The 25,007-nt window shown below is 41.8% G+C and overlaps 1 protein-coding gene across 16 annotated transcripts in view; it reads left to right on the top strand.

Annotated features, from left to right (window-relative positions):
* stxbp5l (syntaxin binding protein 5L) overlaps positions 1-25,007 on the top strand; it is a 241,215-nt gene that overhangs the window by 106,412 nt on the left and 109,796 nt on the right. For all 16 annotated transcript variants that reach the window (XM_055870514.1, XM_055870513.1, XM_055870527.1 and 13 more), the window contains exon 4: positions 23,294-23,394. In XM_055870514.1, coding sequence (XP_055726489.1) covers positions 23,294-23,394 — 101 coding nt within the window. The remainder of the gene's footprint in view (positions 1-23,293; positions 23,395-25,007) is intronic.

Here is a 25,007-nt window from a genome sequence, read left to right as displayed (position 1 = left end):
TGGCGCAAACTGTATTGAAAAGTAAGGATAAATTAAAAAATGTAATAACGCAATTGTATTAAGAATTAAATTGTCTATCAATCCCTGTCCACCCTATATTTTTTAGTCACGTTTATGAGTATTTATGTATAAGAGTAGATCACTGTCTAAGTGGCGCAGGGACATTTTCTGACCAGCTGAGCTACATTTCACATTGTCTAACCATGATTTTGGTGGCTAAATATAAACATTTTCGATCAAACTGTATATGCATGTTGTAATGTGATGTTACAGGAGTGTCATCGGAAGAATTCTGAGAAGGTTAGTGAAAAAATTAATATCTTTTGGCGATGTTGACTTTTATCGCTCACTTTGGCTAGAATCAATGCTGGGCTGCTAATTGCTATGTGCTAAGCTAATATAACGATTTATTGTGTTTTCGCTGTAAGACACTTAGAAAATCTGAAATATTGTCTGTATTCACAGGATCTGTGTCTTTCGATTCGTGTATGCTGTGTATTTTTACGAAATGTTTGATGATTAGTAGTTAGGTAAACACGTTGCTCATTGTAATTATTCTAGTCCATTTGTGATGGTGGGTGCAATTGTAAACTATGCCATCTACCTGAAATATGCACTTTTTTCTAACAAAACCTATCCCATACCATAAATATGTTATCAGACTGTCATCTAATGAGTTTTTTTGTTGGTTAGGGGCTATAAATATCTTAGTTTAGCCGAATTGGTGATGGCTACTGGTGTTGGTGGACAAATAAAAGATGGTGGATTATGCTAATGTGTTTTTAGGTAATAGATGTACATCTTTACATATTGTGTCTTCCCTGTAAAACATTTAAAAATCGGAAATGTTGACTGGATTCATAAGATCTGTGTCTTTCATTAGCTGTATTGGACTTTAATGTGTGAAAGTTAAATATTTTAAAAAAATATTTTTTTTGAATTTCGCGGCACTGGTTTTTCAGTGGGGGGGGGGGGGGGGTGTGCCGCTAGCGCCACGCTGATCCTAGACAGGTTAACCCCCATAGTTTAGTGTACTGATGAAAACAAACACAACTATTGAAAGCAGAGCAGAATGTTTTATTCAAAACCAATGTAAAAAATTCTGATGTACTGTATACTCCACACATCAAATCAATGTCTTATAATCACATTTCCTCGTATGTATATCCTGTCTAGGATCAGCGTGGCGCTAGCGGCACACCCCCCCCCCCCCCACTGAAAAACCAGTGCCGCGAAATTCAAAAAAAATATTTTTTTAAAATATTTAACTTTCACACATTAAAGTCCAATACAGCTAATGAAAGACACAGATCTTGTGAATCCAGTCAACATTTCCGATTTTTAAAATGTTTTACAGGGAAGACACAATATGTAAAGATGTACATCTATTACCTAAACACATTAGCATAATCCACCATCTTTTATTTGTCCACCAACACCAGTAGCCATCACCAATTCGGCTAAACTAAGATATTTATAGCCCCTAACCAACAAAAAAACTCATTAGATGACAGTCTGATAACATATTTATGGTATGGGATAGGTTTTGTTAGAAAAAAGTGCATATTTCAGGTAGATGGCATAGTTTACAATTGCACCCACCATCACAAATGGACTAGAATAATTACAATGAGCAACGTGTTTACCTAACTACTAATCATCAAACATTTCGTAAAAATACACAGCATACACGAATCGAAAGACACAGATCCTGTGAATACAGACAATATTTCAGATTTTCTAAGTGTCTTACAGCGAAAACACAATAAATCGTTATATTAGCTTAGCACATAGCAATTAGCAGCCCAGCATTGATTCTAGCCAAAGTGAGCGATAAAAGTCAACATCGCCAAAAGATATTAATTTTTTCACTAACCTTCTCAGAATTCTTCCGATGACACTCCTGTAACATCACATTACAACATGCATATACAGTTTGATCGAAAATGTTTATATTTAGCCACCAAAATCATGGTTAGACAATGTGAAATGTAACTCAGCTGGTCAGAATTTGTCCTTGCGCCACTTAGACAGTGATCTACTCTTATACATAAATACTCATAAACGTGACTAAAAAATATAGGGTGGACAGGGATTGATAGACAATTTAATTCTTAATACAATTGCGTTATTACATTTTTTAATTTATCCTTACTTTTCAATACAGTTTGCGCCAAGCGAAGCTACGTCAAAAAACATGGCGTCCTAAGCCACTAAAATGTTTCGACAGAAACACGATTTATCATAATAAAAATGTCCTACCTTGAGCTGTTCTTCCATCAGTATCTTGGGCAAAGGATCCTTTCTTGGGAGAAATCGTCTTTTGGTGGAAAGCTGTCCTCTTGCCATGTGGAAATGTCAACTGCGTTCGGGATGAACTGAAAAGCGTGCCCAACTTTTCACATCGTTGCAAAAATAAATGTCCCAAAATCGCACTAAACGGATATAAATTGCTATAAAACGCTTTAAATTAACTACCTTATGATGTTTTTAACTCCTATAACGAGTGAAAAGATGACCGGAGAAATATAACAGGCTAAACTAACGCTTGGAACAGGTGCGCGCCGGTGTCCTCTAGGCTCATGACGCAGCTCCCAAAGAATGACTAGCTTCAGGGTTTTTTCATTTGTAGGGCCTGTGAACGCGCAATCGACCCCGTTGGAATCGTCATCACGTAAAGGCATCCAGGGGAAGACGTAAGAAGTGTCCGTATAGTCATAGCAACGACAGTGCCCTTTTAACTGACTTCAGAAGAGTGGCCAACATTTCTCAAATCTGACTCCATGTCAGGGAAATTGCTGTAGAATGGGCTCTGTTCCACTTAGAGACAAAATTTCAACTCCTATAGAAACTATAGACTGTTTTCTATCCAATAATAATAATAATATGCATATTGTACGATCAAGGATTTTGTGGGAAGCCGTTTAAAAAATTAGCCAAATTAGCATAAATAGTCTAAACAGCGCCCCCATCCCCAACAGGATATACTAGTTCCACACAGGTAATACTGTGTGCCGTACATTGACACAGACATGTACACAAATACAGTGCCTTCAGAAAGTATTCATACCCCTTGACTTATTAAACATGTTGTGTTACAGCCTGAATTCAAAATGGATTAAATATATCTTTTCTCTCACCCATCTACACACAATACCCCATAATGACAAGTTGAAAACACATAAATATCTCATTTAAATACAGAAATATCTCATTTACATAAGTATTCACACCCCTGGGTCAATAGAATAATTAGCTTAAGCACGATTACAGCTATGATTCTTTAAAAGCTTTGCACACCTGGATTGTACAATATTTTTAAAACTCTTCAAGCTTTGTCAAGTTGGTTGTTGATCATTGCTATACAGCCATTTTCATGTCTTGCCATAGATTCTCAAGTCAATTTAAGTCAAAACTGTAACTAGGCCACTCAGGAACATTGAATGTCATCTTGGTAAGCAACTCTAGTGTATATTTGGCCAGGTGTTTTAGGCTATTGTTCTGCTGAAAGGTGAACTTGTCTCCCATTGTTACGTCCGTCGTTAGAATGAGACCAAGGTGCAGCATGGTAGGCGTACATTTTTCTTTTATTAAAAATGACACCAAAAACAACAAATTATAAACGAATGTAAAGTACTGCAGGGCTAACAGCAACTGTGCAAAAACAAGATCCCACAACTGAAGGTGGGAAAAAGGGCTGCCTAAGTATGATCCCCAATCAGAGACAACGATAGACAGCTGCCTCTGATTGGGAACCATACCCAGCCAACAAAGAAATATACAAACTAGAATGCCCACCCAATCACACCCTGACCTAACCAAATAGAGAAATAAAAAGGCTCTCTAAGGTCAGGGCGTGACACCCATAGTCTGTTGGAAAGCAGACAGAGCCAGGTTTTTCTCTAGGACTTTGCCTGTGCTTAGCTCTATTCCATTTCTTTTCATCCCCCAAAAAACTCCCTAGTCCTTGCCAATGACAAGCACACCCATAACATGATGCAGCCACCACCATGCTTGAAAATATTAAGAGTGGTACTCATTGATGTGCTGTGTTGGATTCGCCCCAAACATAACGCTTTGTATTCAGGACATAAAGTTCGTTTTCTGCCACATTTTTTGAAGTTTTACTTAAGTGCCTTATTGAAAACAGGATGCATGTTTTGGAATATTTGTATTCTCTACAGGCTTCCTTCGTTTCACTATGTCATTTAGGTTAGTATTGTGGAGTAACTAAAATGTTGTTGATCCATCCTCTGTTTTCTGCTATAATAGCCATTAAAACTTCTTATGGCTGCAGTCCCGTTAACGGGATCGATTTGACAACAGCCAGTCGAAGTGCAGGGTGCCAAATTCAAAAAACAGAAATCTCATAATTAAAATTCCTCAGACATTCATGTGTCTTATATCATTTTAAAGGTAATCTTGTTGTTAATCCCACCAAAGTGTCCGATTTCAAATAGGCTTTTCAGCGAAAGCACTACAAACGATTATGTTAGGTCACCACAAAACCACAATAACCACAGCCATTTTTTCCAGCTAAAGATAGCTTCACAGAAACCAGAATAGAGATAAAATGAATCACTAACCTTCGATTATTTTTCATCAGATGACACTCATAAGACTTCATGTTACATAATACATGCATGTTTTGTTTGATTAAATTCATATTTATATGAAAAAATCTGAGTTTACATTGAGGCGTTAGATTCACTAGTTGCAAAAACATCAAGTGACTTTGTATAGCCACATCGTTTCAACAGAAATACTAAACATAAATATAAATGATAATACAAGTAATACACATAGAATTATAGATATACCTCTCCTTAATGCAACCGCTGTGTCAGATTTCAAAAAAACTTTACGGAAATATAAACCATGCAATAATCTGAGACGGAGCTCAGATGATTAGCCAAATTAGCAAATTCAATACTTATTCACTCAAGACATTTCAGCTTTTCATTTAAAATTTATTTGTAGACATTTCTAAAAACATATTTACACTTTGACATTATGGGGTATTGTGTGTAGGCCAGTGACACAAAATCTAAATGTAATCCATTTTAAATTCAGGCTGTAACACAACAAAATGTGGAAAAAGTCAAGGGGTGTGAATATTTTCTGAAGGCACTATACCTGTTGACACAGACATGTACACAAATACAGGATATGGACATTTATTTTCTCTGTCTCTCTCTGACTCAAACTCTCACACTGCGCTCTTGTGTGGCTCAGTTGGCAGAGCATGGCCCTTGCAACGCCATTATTGTGGGTTCGATTCCTGGGGCCATGCATGCTTCAAATATATGCACACATGACTAAGTTGCTTCGGATAAAAGCTTCTGCTAAATGGCTTATATTATTATATTCTACGCTCACAGGGAAAAACACTGACCGCTCTTATCCTCCAGTGACTCACAGCACTGATCTTGACACAGTTCTGATGGCTCTGATGCGGTGGTGTGTGGGTTGTCTAGTATGGAATACTGATGTTAGACACACATACAGCCCAGCTAGCATCCCCTTGACATTCAACAGGCTGATTAGCTGCTGGGGCCCTGGAGGGCCACTCCTGACCTGCATGCCTCTGCCTCCCTCACACACCCAGTCAATAATAAGCCTCTGGCTAATGAGAGCCCAGCTACTTTACATTCAAATACAGCTCTCAGCCAACACAGACACTGGGTCAGGGTACTTGGGGATGCTGTATTATTGGTGTGGTGGACCAACATGGATATTGTTTTGACTCTTTATTAATATGCCCTTGGTATTGCCCTGATTTGTTGCATGCCAGAGCCCTGCTGTCATTCACCTCTGTTGTCATTCAGCTTTGCATTGGGTCACCTCGCATAATTATAGCCACAGTGTCCCTGTTCAGGTTTGATCCCATAAAGCTAGACTTATTCACTCCAGAGGACAAAGGCTTGTTCTTTATGTCAGAGTGCGACTAAAGGCTAATTAGATTGTTTGTTTGCTAATGTGAATGATTTGTTCCATGAATTATACATCTGATTAGTAAATGGGCTCGGCAGAGAGTCCTCTGAGTTCAGTTGGTAAAGCATAGTGTTTCCTACGCCAGGATAGTGTCTTTGATTCCCAAGATCACCCATATGTGAAGAGCATGACTGAAGTTGCTTTGGATAAAAGTGTCTGCTAAATGGCATATATTATTAGAATAGTTATTTTTAATATGGATAGTACTGTAAGAGAGGTTGTCAGGGCATCTGTAGACCAGACTGTTGGGTTTCAGAGGGAGCTGGAGCAGAGTAGAGTGGTCTAGAGGAGCCAAGTGAAGCAGAGCATCCAGGTAAACAGCCACCTGGGGAGATCAAGGATATTAACTTCTGACCAGGAACTAATGACATTTTAGAGGAGCAGAACAGGCATTATATGGATGAATGTGCAAACAGCTAAATGGCAGACAGTTTTATGGCTTGGTTTTACCTGAACACATTCAAATGCAGTCCTCTCTAAAAATATGGTATAAATGAGGTGAGTGCTATTTATGACTTTACACAGTATCTCTGAACCTACGGTTCATTAATCGCTGCTCAACTCCCCTTTATCGACCCCATGCTCCTTGCAACTAATAGCATCCTCGTTTCGTTCCTGCGCTCTGTTGCATGTCTTTGAAGAAAGGCGACAGAGAGCATGTTTCTGTAAACACAATAAGCGCGCTGTCTCCCTTCTGTCTACTAGCCTGGGTGACGGGATCGTGATTGACAAGCGCACACAAAGGATTACCACCCTGCTAGACACAGAGGAAGTTTGAGAGCGAACAACTGAGGACAAAAGAAAGAGAGAGAGGTGTATAAATGCATAGATTGCATTTGGATTACTTGGATTCGTTCTGACATTTCAAGATTTTTACATTTTTTATTTATACTTTTTTATTATTTGTGTACTTGCTTGACATTTTACTGCATTGTTAGGAGCAAGTAACATAAGCATTTTTCTGCACCCGCTATAACATATGGTAAACTTTGATATGGATTTGATTTGATTGTGAGAGAAAGTGAGAGAGGCAGGGAATCAAACAGAATGAAGGGCAATATCAGATCTCTTAATCTCCTGAAGGTGCTAGCTAATCATCGCTGTGTACTCCATCAGTCAAATTTGACATGGATTAGTTGAGCATATCCAAGTTAATGCTATTAGCCAGCCAACACAACCAGAGCTCACTGAAACAGGATAAGGGTTCACTGACACCAAAACAGACAGAGGGTGGAAAAACACAAGCAATTATATCGTTCATTATTTTCCAGGCTGCTTAATTATTTTGTGGAGATTAATTTATTGTAGTTTATACCAACCTCCTATCCCTCATATGCTAATATGGTGTTATGAAGTAGCTGCCATGTTTTTTAACTGAGATGGAGGAACCAGGAAGATACACAGCAAAGGTTGAGCTCTCACAAGGGATACTACAGGATTTTGGCAATGGGGCCCCCTTATCTACTTCTCCTGAGTCAGATGAACTCGTGGATATCATTATGTCTCTGTGTCCGGTATGAAGGAAGTTGGAGGTAGTTTCCTGAGACGATACTAACTAGCGTTAGCGTAATGACTGGGAGTCTATGGGTATCTGCTGCTTTCTAAGAGTATACTGCTTAGTTAGAAGAACACTTCCTTTCACTTAGCTCCAAAATGTTAAAATCATTGATATTCCAAACCAGAGCACCTCAAACTAACGCTTCAGCTAATTGGGTAGAACGTGATGTACCTGACATTGAAAACAGGGAGATATACATGCACATAGAAGACGCGCACACACACACACACACACACACACACACACACACACACACAATACAACTGAAGACATTCATGAAAAGATGTTTACCCAGATGGGAATCTCAGTGGAATAGTGCCTGTTTGCATGTTCCATGGGGATATGATGTTCTATGAGATGTGGAGTAATTTCTCCCATGATTGAACCCTTAATCTGGAGCTAATCCCCCCGTGGTTCCCCTGGGTCCCATCCTCCCCGCAGCCTTCCCACAGCACCAGTTACTGCACCGTACTGGGAATTCATGTAATCACTCACTCATAATCCCCCTTCACACCGAGAGGAAAGAAATTCAATGTATTTCATAATCTTGCATAATTGTGTCAGATGCTCAGTTCAGTTCTGAGGGGAGATGTTAAGAGAAAGATACTAACATGACTTGTGAAGTCTCCACCCCCTAAACGTAAACAGAATTCGAAAGTTGTGGGCACCTGTGAGATCGTGCTTTGTCCAAATGATCATTGACTGAAAATCAACATACCGGAACAAAATTCCTCATTAGTCGTCACAAATCCACAGTCTGTTGACAGACATTACTACCATTTATGTTACGTGCGTCTGTCTACAAGAGATGACTTATTTCATAAAAATGACACTATACATCCTGTTGGACAGCCTCCTCCTGTTGGACAGCCTCCTGGAACTCTGTAGTTCCTTGACTCTCTTTGCAATATGTTTCTCAGACATTAAATGCATTTTTTTTTTTAAACATCTACCATATTCAGGTGATCGTTTACAACAGAGTATGCTAATGCTATTTCAGACACATCCACAGGGATATAGGAACAAGTCTGATTCAACACCTCATTCAACATCCCCTCAGTAAAAAATGACAGCGAGTAAGGGAGAGACCCCTCTCCTCTCAGTTCTCCTTTTCTGCATCCCAAATGGCAGCCTAATGTACTACATGGGGAATAGGGTGCCATTTGGGACCAAGTCATTGTGTCCTGTTCACTCAATTTCACAGGTCTGAACTATGGCCCCAATATCTGTGTGTGTGTGTGTGTGTGCTCTGCCTGTGTGCGATTGTTGGTTTGTCCGTGTGTGTGTACACGTTGTAGACTCACAAATAATGATTCTCTGTGTCATAGGCCTCACTTCCAAGTAATAAATGTCAGCCTCTGTGTCTTGGGACCTCATTTCTCACCTGTATGTTTCTGCACATGCAGCTCCTGTCTCCAGAGACTTATACAGATGCATTCTGATGGTGTCTGCTCGCTGTTCTTGGGCATGACCGCTGATTAGGCTTACTGTCAACACATGCCTTCACACATACAGACACATACGCTTTACAATGCATATTCACACCCACACACATACAGGGAACTGCCAAAATAAAGGAAACACTTGGGTAAATGAGGGATTCAAATTGAAATTGAAAGCAGGTGGTTCCAAACAGCTGCGGTTCCTGAGTTAATTAAGCAATTAACATCTCATCATGCTTCGGGTCACGTATTAAAATGCACAGTTGCCCATTTTTTTGGCTACCATGGCTAGAAGAAGAGATCTCTCTCTTTCTCCACTTCCTTTATGGAGAGATCACATGATTTCACGTGACATTTCCACATGTGAAATCATGTAAAACCATGTGTTTTTGGAACACTTAACATGTGGATTTTCACATGATCACATAACTTTCACATGTGGATTCACATTTCCGAGACTTCACAGGTGATGCCCTGCAAGAAAAAAATGTGTTATGGTACAGTTGAAGTCGGAAGTTTACATACACTTAGGTTGGAGTCATTAAAACTTGTTTTTCAACCACTCCATTCATTTCTTGTTAACAAACTATAGTTTTGGCAAGTTGGTTAGGACATCTACTTTGTGCATGACACAAGTAATTTTTCCAACAATTGTTAACAGACAGATTATTTCACTGTATCATAATTCCAGTGGGTCAGAAGTTTACATACACTAAATTGACTGTGCCTTTAAACCACTTAGGAAATTCCAGAAAATGATGTCATGGCTTTAGAAGCTTCTGATAGGCTAATTGACATCATTTGAGTCAATTGGAGGTGTACCTGTGTGTGTATTTCAAGACATAGCTTCAAACTCAGTGCCTCTTGGCTTGACATCATGGGAAAGTCAAAAGAAATCAGGTAAGACCTCAAAAAAAAAAATGGTAAACCTCCACAAGTCTGGTTCATCCTTGGAAGCAATTTCAAAACGCCTGAAGGTACAACGTTCATCTGTACAAACAATAGTACGCAAGTATAAACACCATGGGACCAAGCAGCCGTCAAATCGCTTAGGAAGGAGACGCATTCTGTCTCCTTGAGATGAACGTACTTTGGTTTGGAAAAGTGCAAATAAATCCCAGAACAACAGCAAAGGACCTTGTGAAGATGCTGGAGGAAACAGGTACAAAAGTATTCTCTATCCACAGTAAAACGAGTCCTATCTCTACATAACCTGAAAGGCCGCTCAGCAAGGAAGAAGTCACTGCTCCAAAACCGCCATAAAAAGCCAGACTACAGTTTGCAACTGCACATGGGGACAAAGATCATACTTTTTGGAGAAATGTCCTCTGGTCTGACGAAACAAAAATAGAACTGTTTGGTCATAATGACCATTGTTAAGTTTGGAGGAAATAGGGGGAGGCTTGTAAGCCGAAGAACACCATACCAGCCGTGAAACAAGGGGGTGGCAGCATCATGTTGTGGGGGTGCTTTGCTGCAGGAGGGACTGGTGCACTTCAAAAAATAGATGGCATCATGAGGCAGGAAAATGATGTGGATATATCGAAGCAACATCTCAAGACATCAGTCAGGAAGTTAACACTTGGTCGCAAATGGGTCTTCCAAATGGACAATGACCCCAAGCATACTTCCAAAGTTGTGGCAAAATGGCTTAAGGACAACAAAGTCAAGGTATTGGAGTGGCCATCACAAAGCCCTGACCTCAATCCTATAGAAAAAGCGTGTGCGAGCAAGGAGGCCTACAAACCTGACTCAGTTACACACAGATCTGTCAGGAGGAATGGGCAAAATTCACCCAACTTTTTGTGTGAAGCTTGCGGAAGGCTACCTAAAACGTTTGACCCAAGTTAAACAATTTTAAGGCAATGCTACCGAATACTAATTGAGTGTATGTGAACTTCTCACCACCTGGGAATGTGATGAAAGAAATAAAAGCTGAAATAAATCATTCTTTCTACTATTATTCTGACATTTCACATTCTTAAAATAAAGTGGTGATCCTAACTGACCTAAGACAGGGAATGTTAAACCCCTAAAACAGGGGATTAAATGTCAGGAATTGTGAAAAACGGAGTTTAAATGTATTTGGCTAAAGTGCATGTAATCTACTGTATGTAATCTACTAATCAACTGTACATACACAGCTGTCACGATCGTGTGGCGGATTGACGGACCAAAATGCAGCTTTTGGAAAATAAGCCATCTTCTTTATTAAACACAACACGAAGATGAACACGACACAAAAACTCTATACAACATAACAAAACAACAAAACGACCGTGAAGCTACAAACGTTGTGCACAAACATACAGGCTACTAACGTTCTTACATAGACAATTACCCACACCTAATGAGAGCCTATGGCTACCCTAAATAAGGCTCCCAATCAGAGACAACCGAAATCAGCTGTCTCTAATTGGGAACTCATTCAGGTAACCATAGACTCCCCTAGAATACTAACCACCATAGACAATGCTAAACATCTACACTCAACACAAAACCATATACTACACCCATTAACCCCTTTACCAAATAAACACCCAAAACAACAAAACATAAACATTCCCCATGTCACACCCTGACCTAACTAAAATAATAAAGAAAACAAAGAATAATAAGGCCAGGGCGTGACATAACCCCCCCCTTGAGGCGCGAACTCCGGGCGCACCATACACAGTCTAGGGGAGGGTCTGGGTGGGCTCCCCTCCACGGTGGCGGCTCCGGCTCTGGTCGTAGTCCCCACGTCACCACAGTACCTAACCACCTCCTAAGCTTCCTCCAAACGACCCCCCTCCACATTAACCCCATTGCATTAAGGGGGAGTTCCGGACTAAGGGACAGCTCCGGACTAAGGACCAGTACCAGGGTAAGGGGCAGTACCAGGGTCAGGGGCAGTACCAGGATAAGGGGCAGTACCAGGGTAAGGGGCAGCACCAGGGTAAGGGGCATCACCAGGGTAAGGGGCAGCACCAGGGTAAGGGGCAGCACCGGGGTAAGGGGCAGCTCCGGACTGAGGAATGGCAGCTCCGGACTGAGGAATGGCAGCTCCGGACTGAGGGACTGCAGCTCCGGAATGAGGGACTGCAGCTCCGGACTGAGGGACGGCCCATGGCTGGCTGACAGATCTGGCTGCTCATGGCTGGCTAACGGATCTGGCTGCTCATGGCTGGCTAACTGATCTGGCTGCTCATGGCTGGCTGACGGATCTGGCTGCTCATGGCTGGCTGACGGATCTGGCTGCTCATGGCTGGCTGACGGATCTGGCTGCTCATGGCTAGCTGACGGATCTGGCTGCTCATGGCTAGCTGACGGATCTGGCTGCTCATGGCTAGCTGACGGATCTGGCTGCTCATGGCTAGCTGACGGATCTGGCTGCTCATGGCTAGCTGACGGATCTGGCTGCTCATGGCTAGCTGACGGATCTGGCTGCTCATGGCTAGCTGACGGATCTGGCTGCTCATGGCTAGCTGACGGATCTGGCTGCTCATGGCTAGCTGACGGATCTGGCTGCTCATGGCTAGCTGACGGATCTGGCTGCTCATGGCTAGCTGACGGATCTGGCTGCTCATGGCTAGCTGACGGATCTGGCTGCTCATGGCTAGCTGACGGATCTGGCTGCTCAATGCTGGCTGACTGATCTGGCTGCTCCTGTCTGGTTGGCGGCTCTGGCAGATCCTGTCTGGTTGGCGGCTCTGGCAGATCCTGTCTGGCTGGCGGCTCTAGCGGCTCCTGTCTGGCTGGCGGCTCTAGCGGCTCCTGTCTGGCTGGCGGCTCTAGCGGCTCCTGTCTGGCTGGCGGCTCTAGCGGCTCCTGTCTGGCTGGCGGCTCTAGCGGCTCCTGTCTGGCTGGCGGCTCAGTGGGCTCATGGCAGACGGGCGGCTTTGCAGGCTCATGGCAGACGGGCGGCTTTGCAGGCTCATTGCAGACGGATGGCTCAGATGGCGCTGGGGAGACGGATGGCTCAGATGGCGCTGGGAAGACGGATGGCTCAGATGGCGCTGGGGAGACGGGCAGTTCAGTCATTGCTGTGCAGACGGCAGACTCCTGCCGGCTGAGGCGCACTGTAGGCCTGGTGCGTGGTGCCGGGACTGGTGGCACCGGGCTGGGGACACGCATCTCAGGGCTAGTGCGGGGAGCAGGAACAGGGCATACTGGACCCTGGGAGCGCACATTAGGCCTAGTGCGTGGTGCCGGAACTGGTGGTACCGGGCTGGGGACACGCATCTCAGGGCTAGTGCGGGGAGCAGGAACAGGGCATACTGGACCCTGGGGACGCACATTAGGCCTAGTGCGTGGGGCCGGAACTGGTGGTACCGGACTGGGGACACGCATCTCAGGGCTAATGCGGGGAGCAGCAACAGGGCACACTGGACTCTCAAGGCGTACTATAGGCCTTGTGCGTGGTACCGGTACTGGTGGTACCGGGCTGAGGACCCGCACATCAGGGCGAGTACGGGGAGAAGGAACAGTGCGTACAGGACTCTGGAAACACACAGAGGGCTTGGTGCGTGGTGTAGGCACTGGTGGTAATGTGCTGGAGACACGCACCACAGGGCTAGTACGTGGAGGAACAACAGGGCTCTGGAGACACCCAGGAAGCTTGGTGCGTGGTTTAGACACTGGTGGTAAAGGGCTGGAAACACGCACCTCAAAGCTAGGGCGGGGAGCAGGAACAGTGCGTAAAGGGCTCTGGAGACGCACCTTAGACCTAGTGCTTGGTGCCGGAACTAGTGGTACAGGGCTGGGGACATGCACCTCAGGATGAGTGCAAAAAGTAGGAACAGGACACACCGGGTTGTGAAGGTGTACTGGAGACCTGGTGTGTATAGCCGGCATCAAATGTTCCGGAACTTTAACACGAGTTTCAGGCTGAGTACGAGGAACTGACACAGGTGGCATCGGACAGCTAATACGCTCCTCAGGAAGAATGCATTGCATACTCTGCCAAACCAACAGCTCTCTCTCTTCACTCTCCTCCAATTTCGTCAACAACTCTTCGAATGTCTCATAATCTCCCCTTCGTTCACTCTCCTCCAATCTGTCCAATAACTCCTCGACACACTCAGACTCACCCCTCAACTTCGCCGACTGCTCCAAGTGCCCCCCTCCAAAAAAAATTTTGTGCTGTCTCTTGGGCTTCCTCCCGTGTCGCCGTGCTGCCTCTATCTCTGCCTTGGGGCAGTGATATTCCCCTGGCTGTGACCAGGGTCCTCTCCCGTCTAGAATTTCCTCCCAACTCCAGAAATCCTTTGTAGGTAGGTCCTGTTGCCGCCTTCCATGCCGCTTGGTCCTATGGTGGGTAATTCTGTCACGATCGTGTGGCGGATTGACGGACCAAAATGCAGCTTTTGGAAAATAAGCCATCTTCTTTATTAAACACAACACGAAGATGAACACGACACAAAAACTCTATACAACATAACAAAACAACAAAACGACCGTGAAGCTACAAACGTTGTGCACAAACATACAGGCTACTAACGTTCTTACATAGACAATTACCCACACCTAATGAGAGCCTATGGCTACCCTAAATAAGGCTCCCAATCAGAGACAACCGAAATCAGCTGTCTCTAATTGGGAACTCATTCAGGTAACCATAGACTCCCCTAGAATACTAACCACCATAGACAATGCTAAACATCTACACTCAACACAAAACCATATACTACACCCATTAACCCCTTTACCAAATAAACACCCAAAACAACAAAACATAAACATTCCCCATGTCACACCCTGACCTAACTAAAATAATAAAGAAAACAAAGAATAATAAGGCCAGGGCGTGACAACAGCGCATTTAGCGTTTTCAATTTATATTTGACATACTTTAACATACATGAATACATTGTGTATGCATATTTATTCAGTGTTTATTATTCAACATGTCCTTACCTGGGATTTGACCTCATAACCTCTTGGTTCACAGCATTACAATCTTCCTGCAACACCACCATGTCTGTGTCATTAACTGATTTCACCTGTATTCCTACACTTAGGACGTCAAAGTAAATCTCAGTTTTGTTAAGAAATTATTCTTAAGAAAATACTGTTATACTGTATTCATCATAGTGATTCAGGAGTAACATCAAAACAGAATAATATGCCCAACCAACATTAGACAACGACACAATTTCACATTTGAAGTGTTCCAAAACACGTTTTCGCGTGTGAAATGTCAAATGTGAAGTGTTCGAAAAACACGTTGTCATGTGATTTTCCACATGAAAAATCCTCACTCTCAATTGCACTTAGATGCGCCTATTGCACAAGCTATTACAAACGTTTCCTGTATTTTGTTAATGGTAAGTTACCAGCTACTGAGTTGCAGTGAAAATAGTGGAAACTCCTTTTAATGTATTTCTACAGCTGAACTGTATTTGTTTTCTCAATAAATATACAACAAATTGTATTCAGGAAGTAGGTCACAGAAATTCAAATTCTAATAATTTCAATACCGGAACATTTGGTTTACTTTCTGAACTGACTGGAACTTAAATGGAATTGACCTCCTCATTGGTTATCACACTTGGGACACAACCACACCTGAGATTTTAAATGACAGCCTCTTAAATAACAGCAACCTGAATTTGCTGCTTTGCCACCAGGCCAGTGGCCATGACAGAAATTTCCACAGATTTATTAGCAAGAATGCATTTCTGCACTTTACTAAAAGTTACCCGGGATCAAGTCAATAATTGTGCGATTATCTGACTACACCAACTGAAAAGTAGCAGTGCTTTGGGACACTTGACATTAAGGCCTAGATTCAATCAGATCAAGCATAAACATGCAATAGCCGACACCCGCATAGCTGGAGTTTAATGTGACGTTGTACTTGCTACACCAGAAAAACAACTGAAATCTTTTTTTCTCATTATTTCCATTCACAAAATAGAATGAAAGCGCATGTCAACAATTCTTGAGCTTGGACGCTGCCATTGGACATGACGCAACATGGACAGTATAGCAGCTTGCATTGACTTCAGAGGAAGCGTTCCCTCAATGGCTGATGGCAGATGGCAATGCCGGATGCCCGATGGCTGTAGTGTAGCAGGGACGTGAGAGCTGTCAAATCGGTGAGCGGCTAATCGTTTAGTCATTGTCATGAATCCACATCGTCCTACTCGCGTTAGAGGATTTCTATCAGCCTTATTGAGGTATAGATTACATATAACAAACCAATGTTCGAACTTGTATACAAGGCTGCATGGGATTTCACTTAATGAGGCTCCATAAAGCCAAAGGAAATTTCCACTTCAGGTAAATAAAATAAAATACAATTGTGTTTGTCACATGCTTAGTAAAAAAAACAGGTGTAGACTAAAATGCAAAAATTATAACACAAGGAATAAATACACAGTGAGTACACACGGGGTACCAGTACCGAGTCGATGTGCAGAAGTACGAGGTAATTGAGGTAGATATGTACATATAGGTAAGGGTAAAGTTACGGTGGTTAATTTCTTTGTTATCAAATGAAGAGAGACAAACTTATCACACAAGTCAGAGTTATGCTTAAACTAAATTTGCATTCACTTATTAATAAGGAAAGCAGGTCACACCACAGACAGAAGTGAATGATGTGAGTGCTCTGCAACAACGATGGTTGTTCGACAAACCACACTTAGATGATTCGTTGAGAGCCCTGAGACAAAGAATACAAACACCTTTTATAGCAAAGATACACCCCTTTAGTCTAAATGACAAACAACAGATGTGTGGAATGGATCACAAGGTTAGGATTTGATATATGAGAAATTAGTATCCCCCAGCCAGATAGCATTTGCTATGAAGACTGTTCTTATTGTACAGAGTTTGGCCCCTAAGACACGGCCCTGCCCGTCCCTGGTACTTCACAGTACAGAAACACCAACTCATTCTATAGCATAAATCAATTGTCAACTCCAGATATCCTTATCTCAAGTAAAACCCATGTCCTTGACCACACGCCTGGATGAGCACACTGAGGGGAGGGAGCCTCTAAGATACACTATCCCAGGAAAGGTGCAACACAAAAGATGACACAATTATTCCAGACACTATCCCACACATCCTGTCTCAGACCTTATCTCCCCCAAGGCCGAAGGAGGGAGTGACTGGCGCACAGACATCGTGGAGACAGGTAATTGGTTCCCCACATGGTTTGTAATAGGTAAAGATAAATATCCACATATGAAGACAATGTTCTCTCCTGTCCTCTTCTCTTTCTGATATTCTGCATAGCAACAGGGACATGTGATAGACAAGCCTGACCTCTCCCCTCTCTGGGCCCCAGGTGACTGAGGCCCATATGAGGGAGGAAGTGCAACTGCCAACACCAGAGTCCGAAGGGATACATTCTAATAACAAGAGTTCAACAGTTCAATCATATAAACATATTATGCAGATAACACATCTTAATTATCTATGTTACCGAGCTAATTCTGATTCTTCCACCACACTAGGCATCAGGATAGATAATAAACAGTTGCAGAAGTGTATGTGATGAGTCAAAAGAGTTAGTGCAAAGAGGGTCAATGCAGATAGTCCGGGTATTTATTTGGGGCGGCAGGTAGCCTAGTGGTTAGAGCGTTGGGCCAGTAACTGAAAGGTTGCGAGATTGAATCCCTGAGCTGACAAGGTAAAAAAATCTGTCCTTCTGCCCCTGAACAAGGCAGTTAACCCACTGTTCCTAGGCCATCATTGTAAATAAGAATTTGTTCTTAACTGACTTACATAGTTATTTGGTATAATGCCAGGAGACGCTTGTGGATTTGACAGCTCAAATACAATTCCACCTCTGACACTGCCAAAACAACCGCCATGCGGTTGTCCGCCAGCACAAATCTGATAGTGTGCATAATTACTCTGAGGATTTGAACTTGCAACCTTATGGTCTGAGTGTATTAATGTCTCAGCAGTCCCACCAGATGTTTGTTTGTTACCAAGAGCATACAGTATCTCCACACACACTGAAAAATAAGAGTAAGGTTACAGTACAGTGTTGTTCCCTTGGTGTACAACAAAGTCAAAAGTACACATAAGGTACCTTTAGAGGTAAAATAGGAACTCACATGGTTCTAGTTGGTACCTTTTTAGGGTACATGTGTGGTTATTCTAGTATAATGGTCATTTCTTTCTACCCAACATGTGTAATATCAAGCTGCATTCTTAACCATGGTGGGAATTTACCAGTTGTGAAGTAGTAAATACCTGTTGGATGCATTAACGTGCTTTGAAACGATTGGGAAACGTCAATTGGCTAATGGCCAACAAGCTGTGTCAACCCTAAACTAAAAGTACAGCTATCATGCTTGTCAAAAATGTATAGAGTTCAAAAACCATATCAATAGACTGCTTTTCAAAATAATGTTTTGTCGTTCCAGTTAACTGCCGATAAAATACAGTTATTGAGCTAATTCCCTTAGTCGGTGATGTCATGTTGGAGAAGTTGAAGCTCAGGGATGATAGACGCATTACCAGTTGGAGGGTTGTTCAAGCTGATTTTTCCCAGTTGTAAATTCCCACTTCCCACTTGGTAACAAACGCAGCCATTAGATGCAATCATTACCGCACTTTGAAATGTAGGTGGGGAAAATGTGCTGGTGTGGGCTCATTAGAATATTTTGTAGCATGGTCTAAAATATTTTGTATTTGTTCCAACTGTCAGTGGAAATACAGTTTAAGTGCTTTTACCATTATGTTGAACAAGCTTGAGCAAGGCTTTTGACTTTGTTAGTTATGCAATCTTTGTCAGAATGTGTGACACTGTTAAAAGGTTAGCGTGCATTTTCCAGTAGAACCTGGTTCACGAGAAGTTAATGTTCAATTTTCAATAGCTTACTGTCAATTAGTTACAAGTGGGTTATTGTGAAATTCACACTTACTGTACCTAATGCATCACACTCACTGACCTGAAGATCTGTTAGGAAAGTGAGTATTACAATTGCATGGTGACTAGCTAAAAAATGAAATATATTTTGATGCTTTGGTGTCTAATACACTGATAAATAAATATATATATATAGCGATGCTCCCCATGCCATGTGACAGAGCTCGAGAGGATCTGCAGAGAAAAATGGGATAAACTCCCCAAATACAGGTGTACCAAGCTTGTAGCGTTATACCCAAGAAGACTCAAGGCTGTAATCACTGCCAAAGGTTCTTCAACAAAGTACTGAGTTAAGTTTCTGAATACTAATGTAAATAAGGTATTTATGTTTTTTATGTTTAATACATTTACAAAAAAAAAAATGTTTTCGCTTTGTCATCATGGAGTATTGTGTGTCGATTGATGTGGGGAAAATCATTACTTAATCAATTTTAGAATAAGGCTGTAACGTATCAAAATGAGGATAAAGTCAAGGGGTCTGAATGCTTTCAGAATGCACTGTGTGTATATATTTATATATGCACTGAGGGTACAAATAATTTGGAACGCTTGCTCTTTCCATGACAGACTGACCAGGTGAAAGCTAGTATCCCTTATTGATGTAACCTGTTAAATCCACTTCAATCAGTGTAGATAAAGGGGTGGAGACAGGTTAACAAAGGATTTTTAAGCCTTGACACAATTGAGACATGGATTGTGTATGTGTGCTACTCAGAGGGTGAATGGGCAAGACACAATATTTAAGTGCCTTTGAACGGGGTTTGGTAGTAGGTGTCAGGCGCACTGGTTTGAGTGTGTCAAGAACTGCAACACGGCTGGGGTTTTAACACTCAAAAATGTCCTGTGTGTATCAAGAATGGTCCACCAGCCAAAGGACATTCGGCCAACTTAACACAACTGCGGGAAGCATTTGAGTCAACATGGGCCAGCATCCCTGTGGAACGCTTTTGACACCTTGTAGAGTAGTTGAGGCTGTTCTGAGGGCAGCTATTAGGAATGTGTTCCTAATGTTTTGTACAGTCAGTGTATATTAGGGCTGGAGAACTGAGTATACAAGCTTTATGTTTATAAACAGACAACATTAACTAAGTTATTGTGACTTTTACATGAACTTACTGAGAATTAGTTTCCAGTAACTTCATGAGAACAAGTTGCCATTAAGTTGCTGGAATATGCACAATAAATCCTCTTCACACTTCAGCTCTTTACTGACACATTCTCTTATGAAGTTTGCTGAACGACAGTATCAAAGAAAAGGTTCTCTACAAGCATTAGCATAACCATCAAACACTGAAACAGCCACAACACTTCCAATAACAGTTGTACACATATATTTGACCACGCCCCCCAAATATGCTAATGACACCCACCAGTACATTGCTACCACCTATCAAAGCCCAGTGATGGTACCTTATTTTCAAAATATTGGGTAGAAACCAAGAGGTTATGAGTTCAAATCCCATTTAAGCCCCGAGTGTGGTCACAGTAAACAATTATACAATATTATTATATACGTAGCAGCATACTGTAATGTTATAGAAATATCACCTTCAAGTTGTTTTATGTATTTATTTATACTGGAACTTTAACAAAGTGCAGAAATGTATTATTGCCAATCTGTTGTGAGCTTGAGTTGTGAGGTTGAGTCCTAAGTACAGCAGCATACTGTCCTTTAACATTAACACCTGAATTCATCTATAAACATACAGTAACTACACTGAACAAAAATAGAAAGGCAACATGCAACAATTTCAAAGATTTTACTGATTGATTGTGATTGATTGATTGTTCATAAGGACACATATGGATTTCACATGACTGTGAATAGAGATATGCATCTCTTGTTCACAGATACCTTTAAAAAAAAAAAAATAGGCGCCGGGATCAGAAAACCAGTCAGTATCTGGTGTGACCACCATTTGCCTCATACAACCCATCTGCCTCATACAACCCAACACATCTCCTTCGCATAGAGTTGATCAGGCTGATTGTGGCCTGTGGAATGTTGTCCCACTCCTTTAATGGCTGCACGAAGTTGTGGGATATTGTTGGGAACTGGAACACGCTGTCATACATGTTGATCCAGAGCATCCCAAACATGCTCAATGGATGACATGTCTGGTTAGTATGCAGGCCATGGAAGAATTCGGACATTTTCAGCCTCCAGGAATTGGTTACAGATCCTTGCGACATGGGGCCATGCATTATCATGCTGAAACATAAGGTGATGGCTGTGGATGAATGGCACGACACCTGGCCTCAGGATATCGTCAATGTCTCTCTGTGCATTGAAATTGCCATAGATAAAATGCAATTGTGTTTGTTGCCCATACTGTACCATAACCCCACAGCCACTATAGGTCACTCTGTTCACAAAGTTGACATCAACAAACCGCTCGCCCACACAACACCATCTACCTTGTACAGTACAGTTGAAACTGGGATTCATCCGTGAAGAACACACTTCTTGTCAGGTATGCGTAAGTGGATGCAAGGGAGTCAGGTGCAGGAGAGCAGGTATTTGGTAGCACACGGAGCCTTTTATTCAGGCGAACCAAAAGCACACGGCACAATGAACACGAAATAGAAAACGGGTATACATAACCCAGCGCAACCAGACTAACCACATCAAAACAGATAAACAATACCACACAAAGACATGGGGGAAACAGAGGGTTAAATACACAACACATAATGAGGGATAATGAGAACCAGGTGTGTGGGAAAATGAGACAAAACAAATGGAAAATGAATAATGGATCGCCGATGGCTAGAAGGCCGGTGACGTCAACCGCCGAACACCGCCTGAACAAGGAGAGACATCGACTTCGGCGGAAGTTGTGACACTTCTCCAGCATGCCTGTGGCCATCGAAGTTGAGCATTTTCCAACTGAAGACGGTTACGCCGTCGAACTGCGGTCAAGTCAAGACCCTGGTGACGAAGACGAGCACACAGATGAGCTTGCCTAAGACGGTTCTGACAGTTTGTGCAGAAATTATTTGGTTGTGCAAACCCACAGTTTCACCAGCTGTCCAAGTAGCTGGTCTCAGACGATCCTGTAGGTGAAGAAGCTGGATGTGGAAGTCCTGGGCTGATGTGGTTATACGTGGTCTGTGGTTGTGAGGCCGGTTGGATGTACCTCCAAATTCTCTAAAACGACTTACGGTAGAGAAATTAACATTAAATTATCTGCCAACAGCTCTGGTGGACATTCCTGCAGTCAGCATGCCAATTGCATGCTCCCTCAAAACAAGAGACATCTGTGGCATTGTGTTGTGTGACAACTGCACATTTTAGAGTGACCTTTTATTGTCCCCAGCACAAGGTGCACCTGTGTAATGATCATGCTGTTTAATCAGCTTCTTGATATGCCACACCTGTCAAGTGGATGGATTATCTTGGCAAAGGAGAAATGCCCACTAACAAATTTGTGCACAGAATTTGAAAGAAATGATCTTGTTTGGCATGGGGAACATTTCTCGGATCTTTTATTTCAGATAATGAAACATGGGACCAACACTTTACATGTTGCGTTTATATATTTGTTAAGTATACTTGTAGATTTACCATATTTTGACTATAACTAGACAGAAACATCCAGGGGACCTTGACTCTTTAAATGTTATTAATGTCAATTATGTCTTTAAAAGTAAAATATTCAAAATTACATTTGACACCTGGGTTTTCTGATGTGCTCAAATGTTGTAACGTGTAGTTTCATGTTATCACATGTTGAAATGTTGCATTCCCATGTTGTCACATTTATTGCACATTAATTTCACAAAAAATCATATTATGATACATATGTTGTCAGTCACGTGTAGTTGTGTGTTATCACATGTTCTTTCACGTGTGACATGTTGCTTAACAAGTTGCCACATGTTTTCACATTAAATCATATGTGATTAAATCATATGTGATCACATGAGATCACACAAGATTTGAAATTCATGTGGTTTTTCCATAAGGTTTTTGTCTTCCTCCCACCTTTTGAAACTGATTTGCAGTTATTATAAGTACCGTTCCTTGGCAGGAATATGCCGTTGCTCAGGGGTATGTATTGATCGTAGTTTGTTAGACAGTTTGAGAATCAGAGTTCATTAGTTCACGGTTTACATTGCATGGGTTTACATAGCAGTGATCAGCATAGTAATGATGGAGTCAGTGTACCAGGGTTGGGGTCAAATTGAAGGCACGTCATTCAGGAAGTGATTTGTATTTAAAATTCAGAAATTGAAAAATGTTTTTGAAATAAATACTGTCTACTTTTCAGTTTATTGAGAAGTCATTAAAAAACAAACATTTTTTCCATAATTTAGTTATTATTTCTGTTTACTTCCTGAATTGAATGCCTTCAATTCGAATTGACCCCAATCAAGTGTACTGACTGTCTGTGTTCTGTTTGTTTGTCTCACCTTCAGGGGGCGCTGGTTACGGCATGTGCAGACGACACGCTACATCTGTGGAACCTTCGCCAGAGACGCCCAGCCATCCTGCACTCGCTTAAATTCAACAGGGAGAGGTAAGTACTCTACGTGTGGTAACACACACACACAAACATATACACACACGTATACACACACACACACACACACACACACACACACACACACACACACACACACACACACACACACACACACACACACACACACACACACACACACACACACACACACACACACACACACACACACACACACACACACACACACAGGACCTTGCATAAAGGCATGCATCCTTTCTGTTTGACATCTCGTGGCTCGATGAGATGCATTCTACTTCAAGGCCAGAGTATGCCCAAATGAATTCAAGTTAGACAGAATAAATCTACATGTCCTAAGGTTCACCGTCAAAGTTCCCAAACTATACTCAGAGTTCAGTAAAAGCATTCACCACAATGCTGAATGTCGCAAACATCAACATTTCCTCATCTTTCAAAACGCTCTGGGTGAGCCATTCACACATTTTCTGCATGACCCTGTCTGCCCTGAATATGACAGATGTATTGTGTAGGTGTATGCTGTGCAGAATGTGGGAGCATGGTGGAGTTTGTGCAGAGTCTGGCTAAAAGGGTTCATTCATCTTCCCTTATGCCTTCCAGGCAATAGAGGTGGATAGGGCATAGGGAAGAATCAGTCATAGATACTGTAGTGAATGGCAGAAGTGAGTAACACCCTAGCAGGGATTAAAACCTGGTTCGTCTCACCCAATATTACCCTAGCCATAACAGGCTTATGAAGGGGTAATTCAGGAAAAATATTGGTGTGAAAGACTCTATTCTGTTCTAAAATCTGATATTTTGTAGTTTTGTAAAATGTCTAAAGTTTTCTGGCCTCTCCATCTATTTTTGTTTCTCTTTCTTCAGTAAATTGTCTGCAGACACCAATAAAATATTGGACAAAGTTTGAAAACATCCGAAATGATCAAACCAGCCGATACTACAGTGTTATTAACTGGCCTATCTCACGACTCTCTTGTCCTGTGGGGCAATCTTCAGGTGCTATGAAACAGAAAAAAGCTAATTCAAACACTTTGTACATATTGTTTGAGTGCTTGAAGAAGAGAGAGGGAAAGGGATGCTTTGGAAGGATCTGTTTTTGTGTCTTGTGAAGGTCTTCCTGTGTGAATATTTGAAAAAGAGAGAAACAGAGAGATCCTTTGGGAAGATATTTTGAAGGTCTTTCCCATTTCGACTCATGAATATTTATTTTTTCTGTGACAATGAAAAATGTCCTAACCTTTGAAGCCCCATCTAAGAAGAAGGTATGAATGATAGTGTTGTAAAGCTTTCATTATAAGTTTTCTGCATGTGTTCCCTTACAAAAAAAACACATAAAATTTGCATTTTCACATGTGAAAATCACAATTGTCATATGTGAAATAGATGTTTAGAGTTCATATGTTTACTCCACCTTTTCACATGAGTAAAAAAACATGTTTTTACCTCAGATGTGAAATGCAGTTACACATGTGAAATGTTGCGGTTTCGCATGTTAAAAACTTTGAAATGTGGAATTGCAAAACCATTCTAGTGTACATTTTCTTTGCATTTTCACATATAATAAACCTTCACATGTACAAATATCTAACTTTCATATGTAAAATTGCAAGTTCACATGTGGTGGTGAAATA

Source organism: Salvelinus fontinalis, chromosome 19, assembly GCF_029448725.1.
Source record: "Salvelinus fontinalis isolate EN_2023a chromosome 19, ASM2944872v1, whole genome shotgun sequence".
Taxonomy (NCBI): domain Eukaryota; kingdom Metazoa; phylum Chordata; class Actinopteri; order Salmoniformes; family Salmonidae; genus Salvelinus; species Salvelinus fontinalis.
The sequence above is the reverse complement of the archived record's forward strand: the minus strand, read 5'-3'. Positions and strand labels throughout refer to the sequence as shown.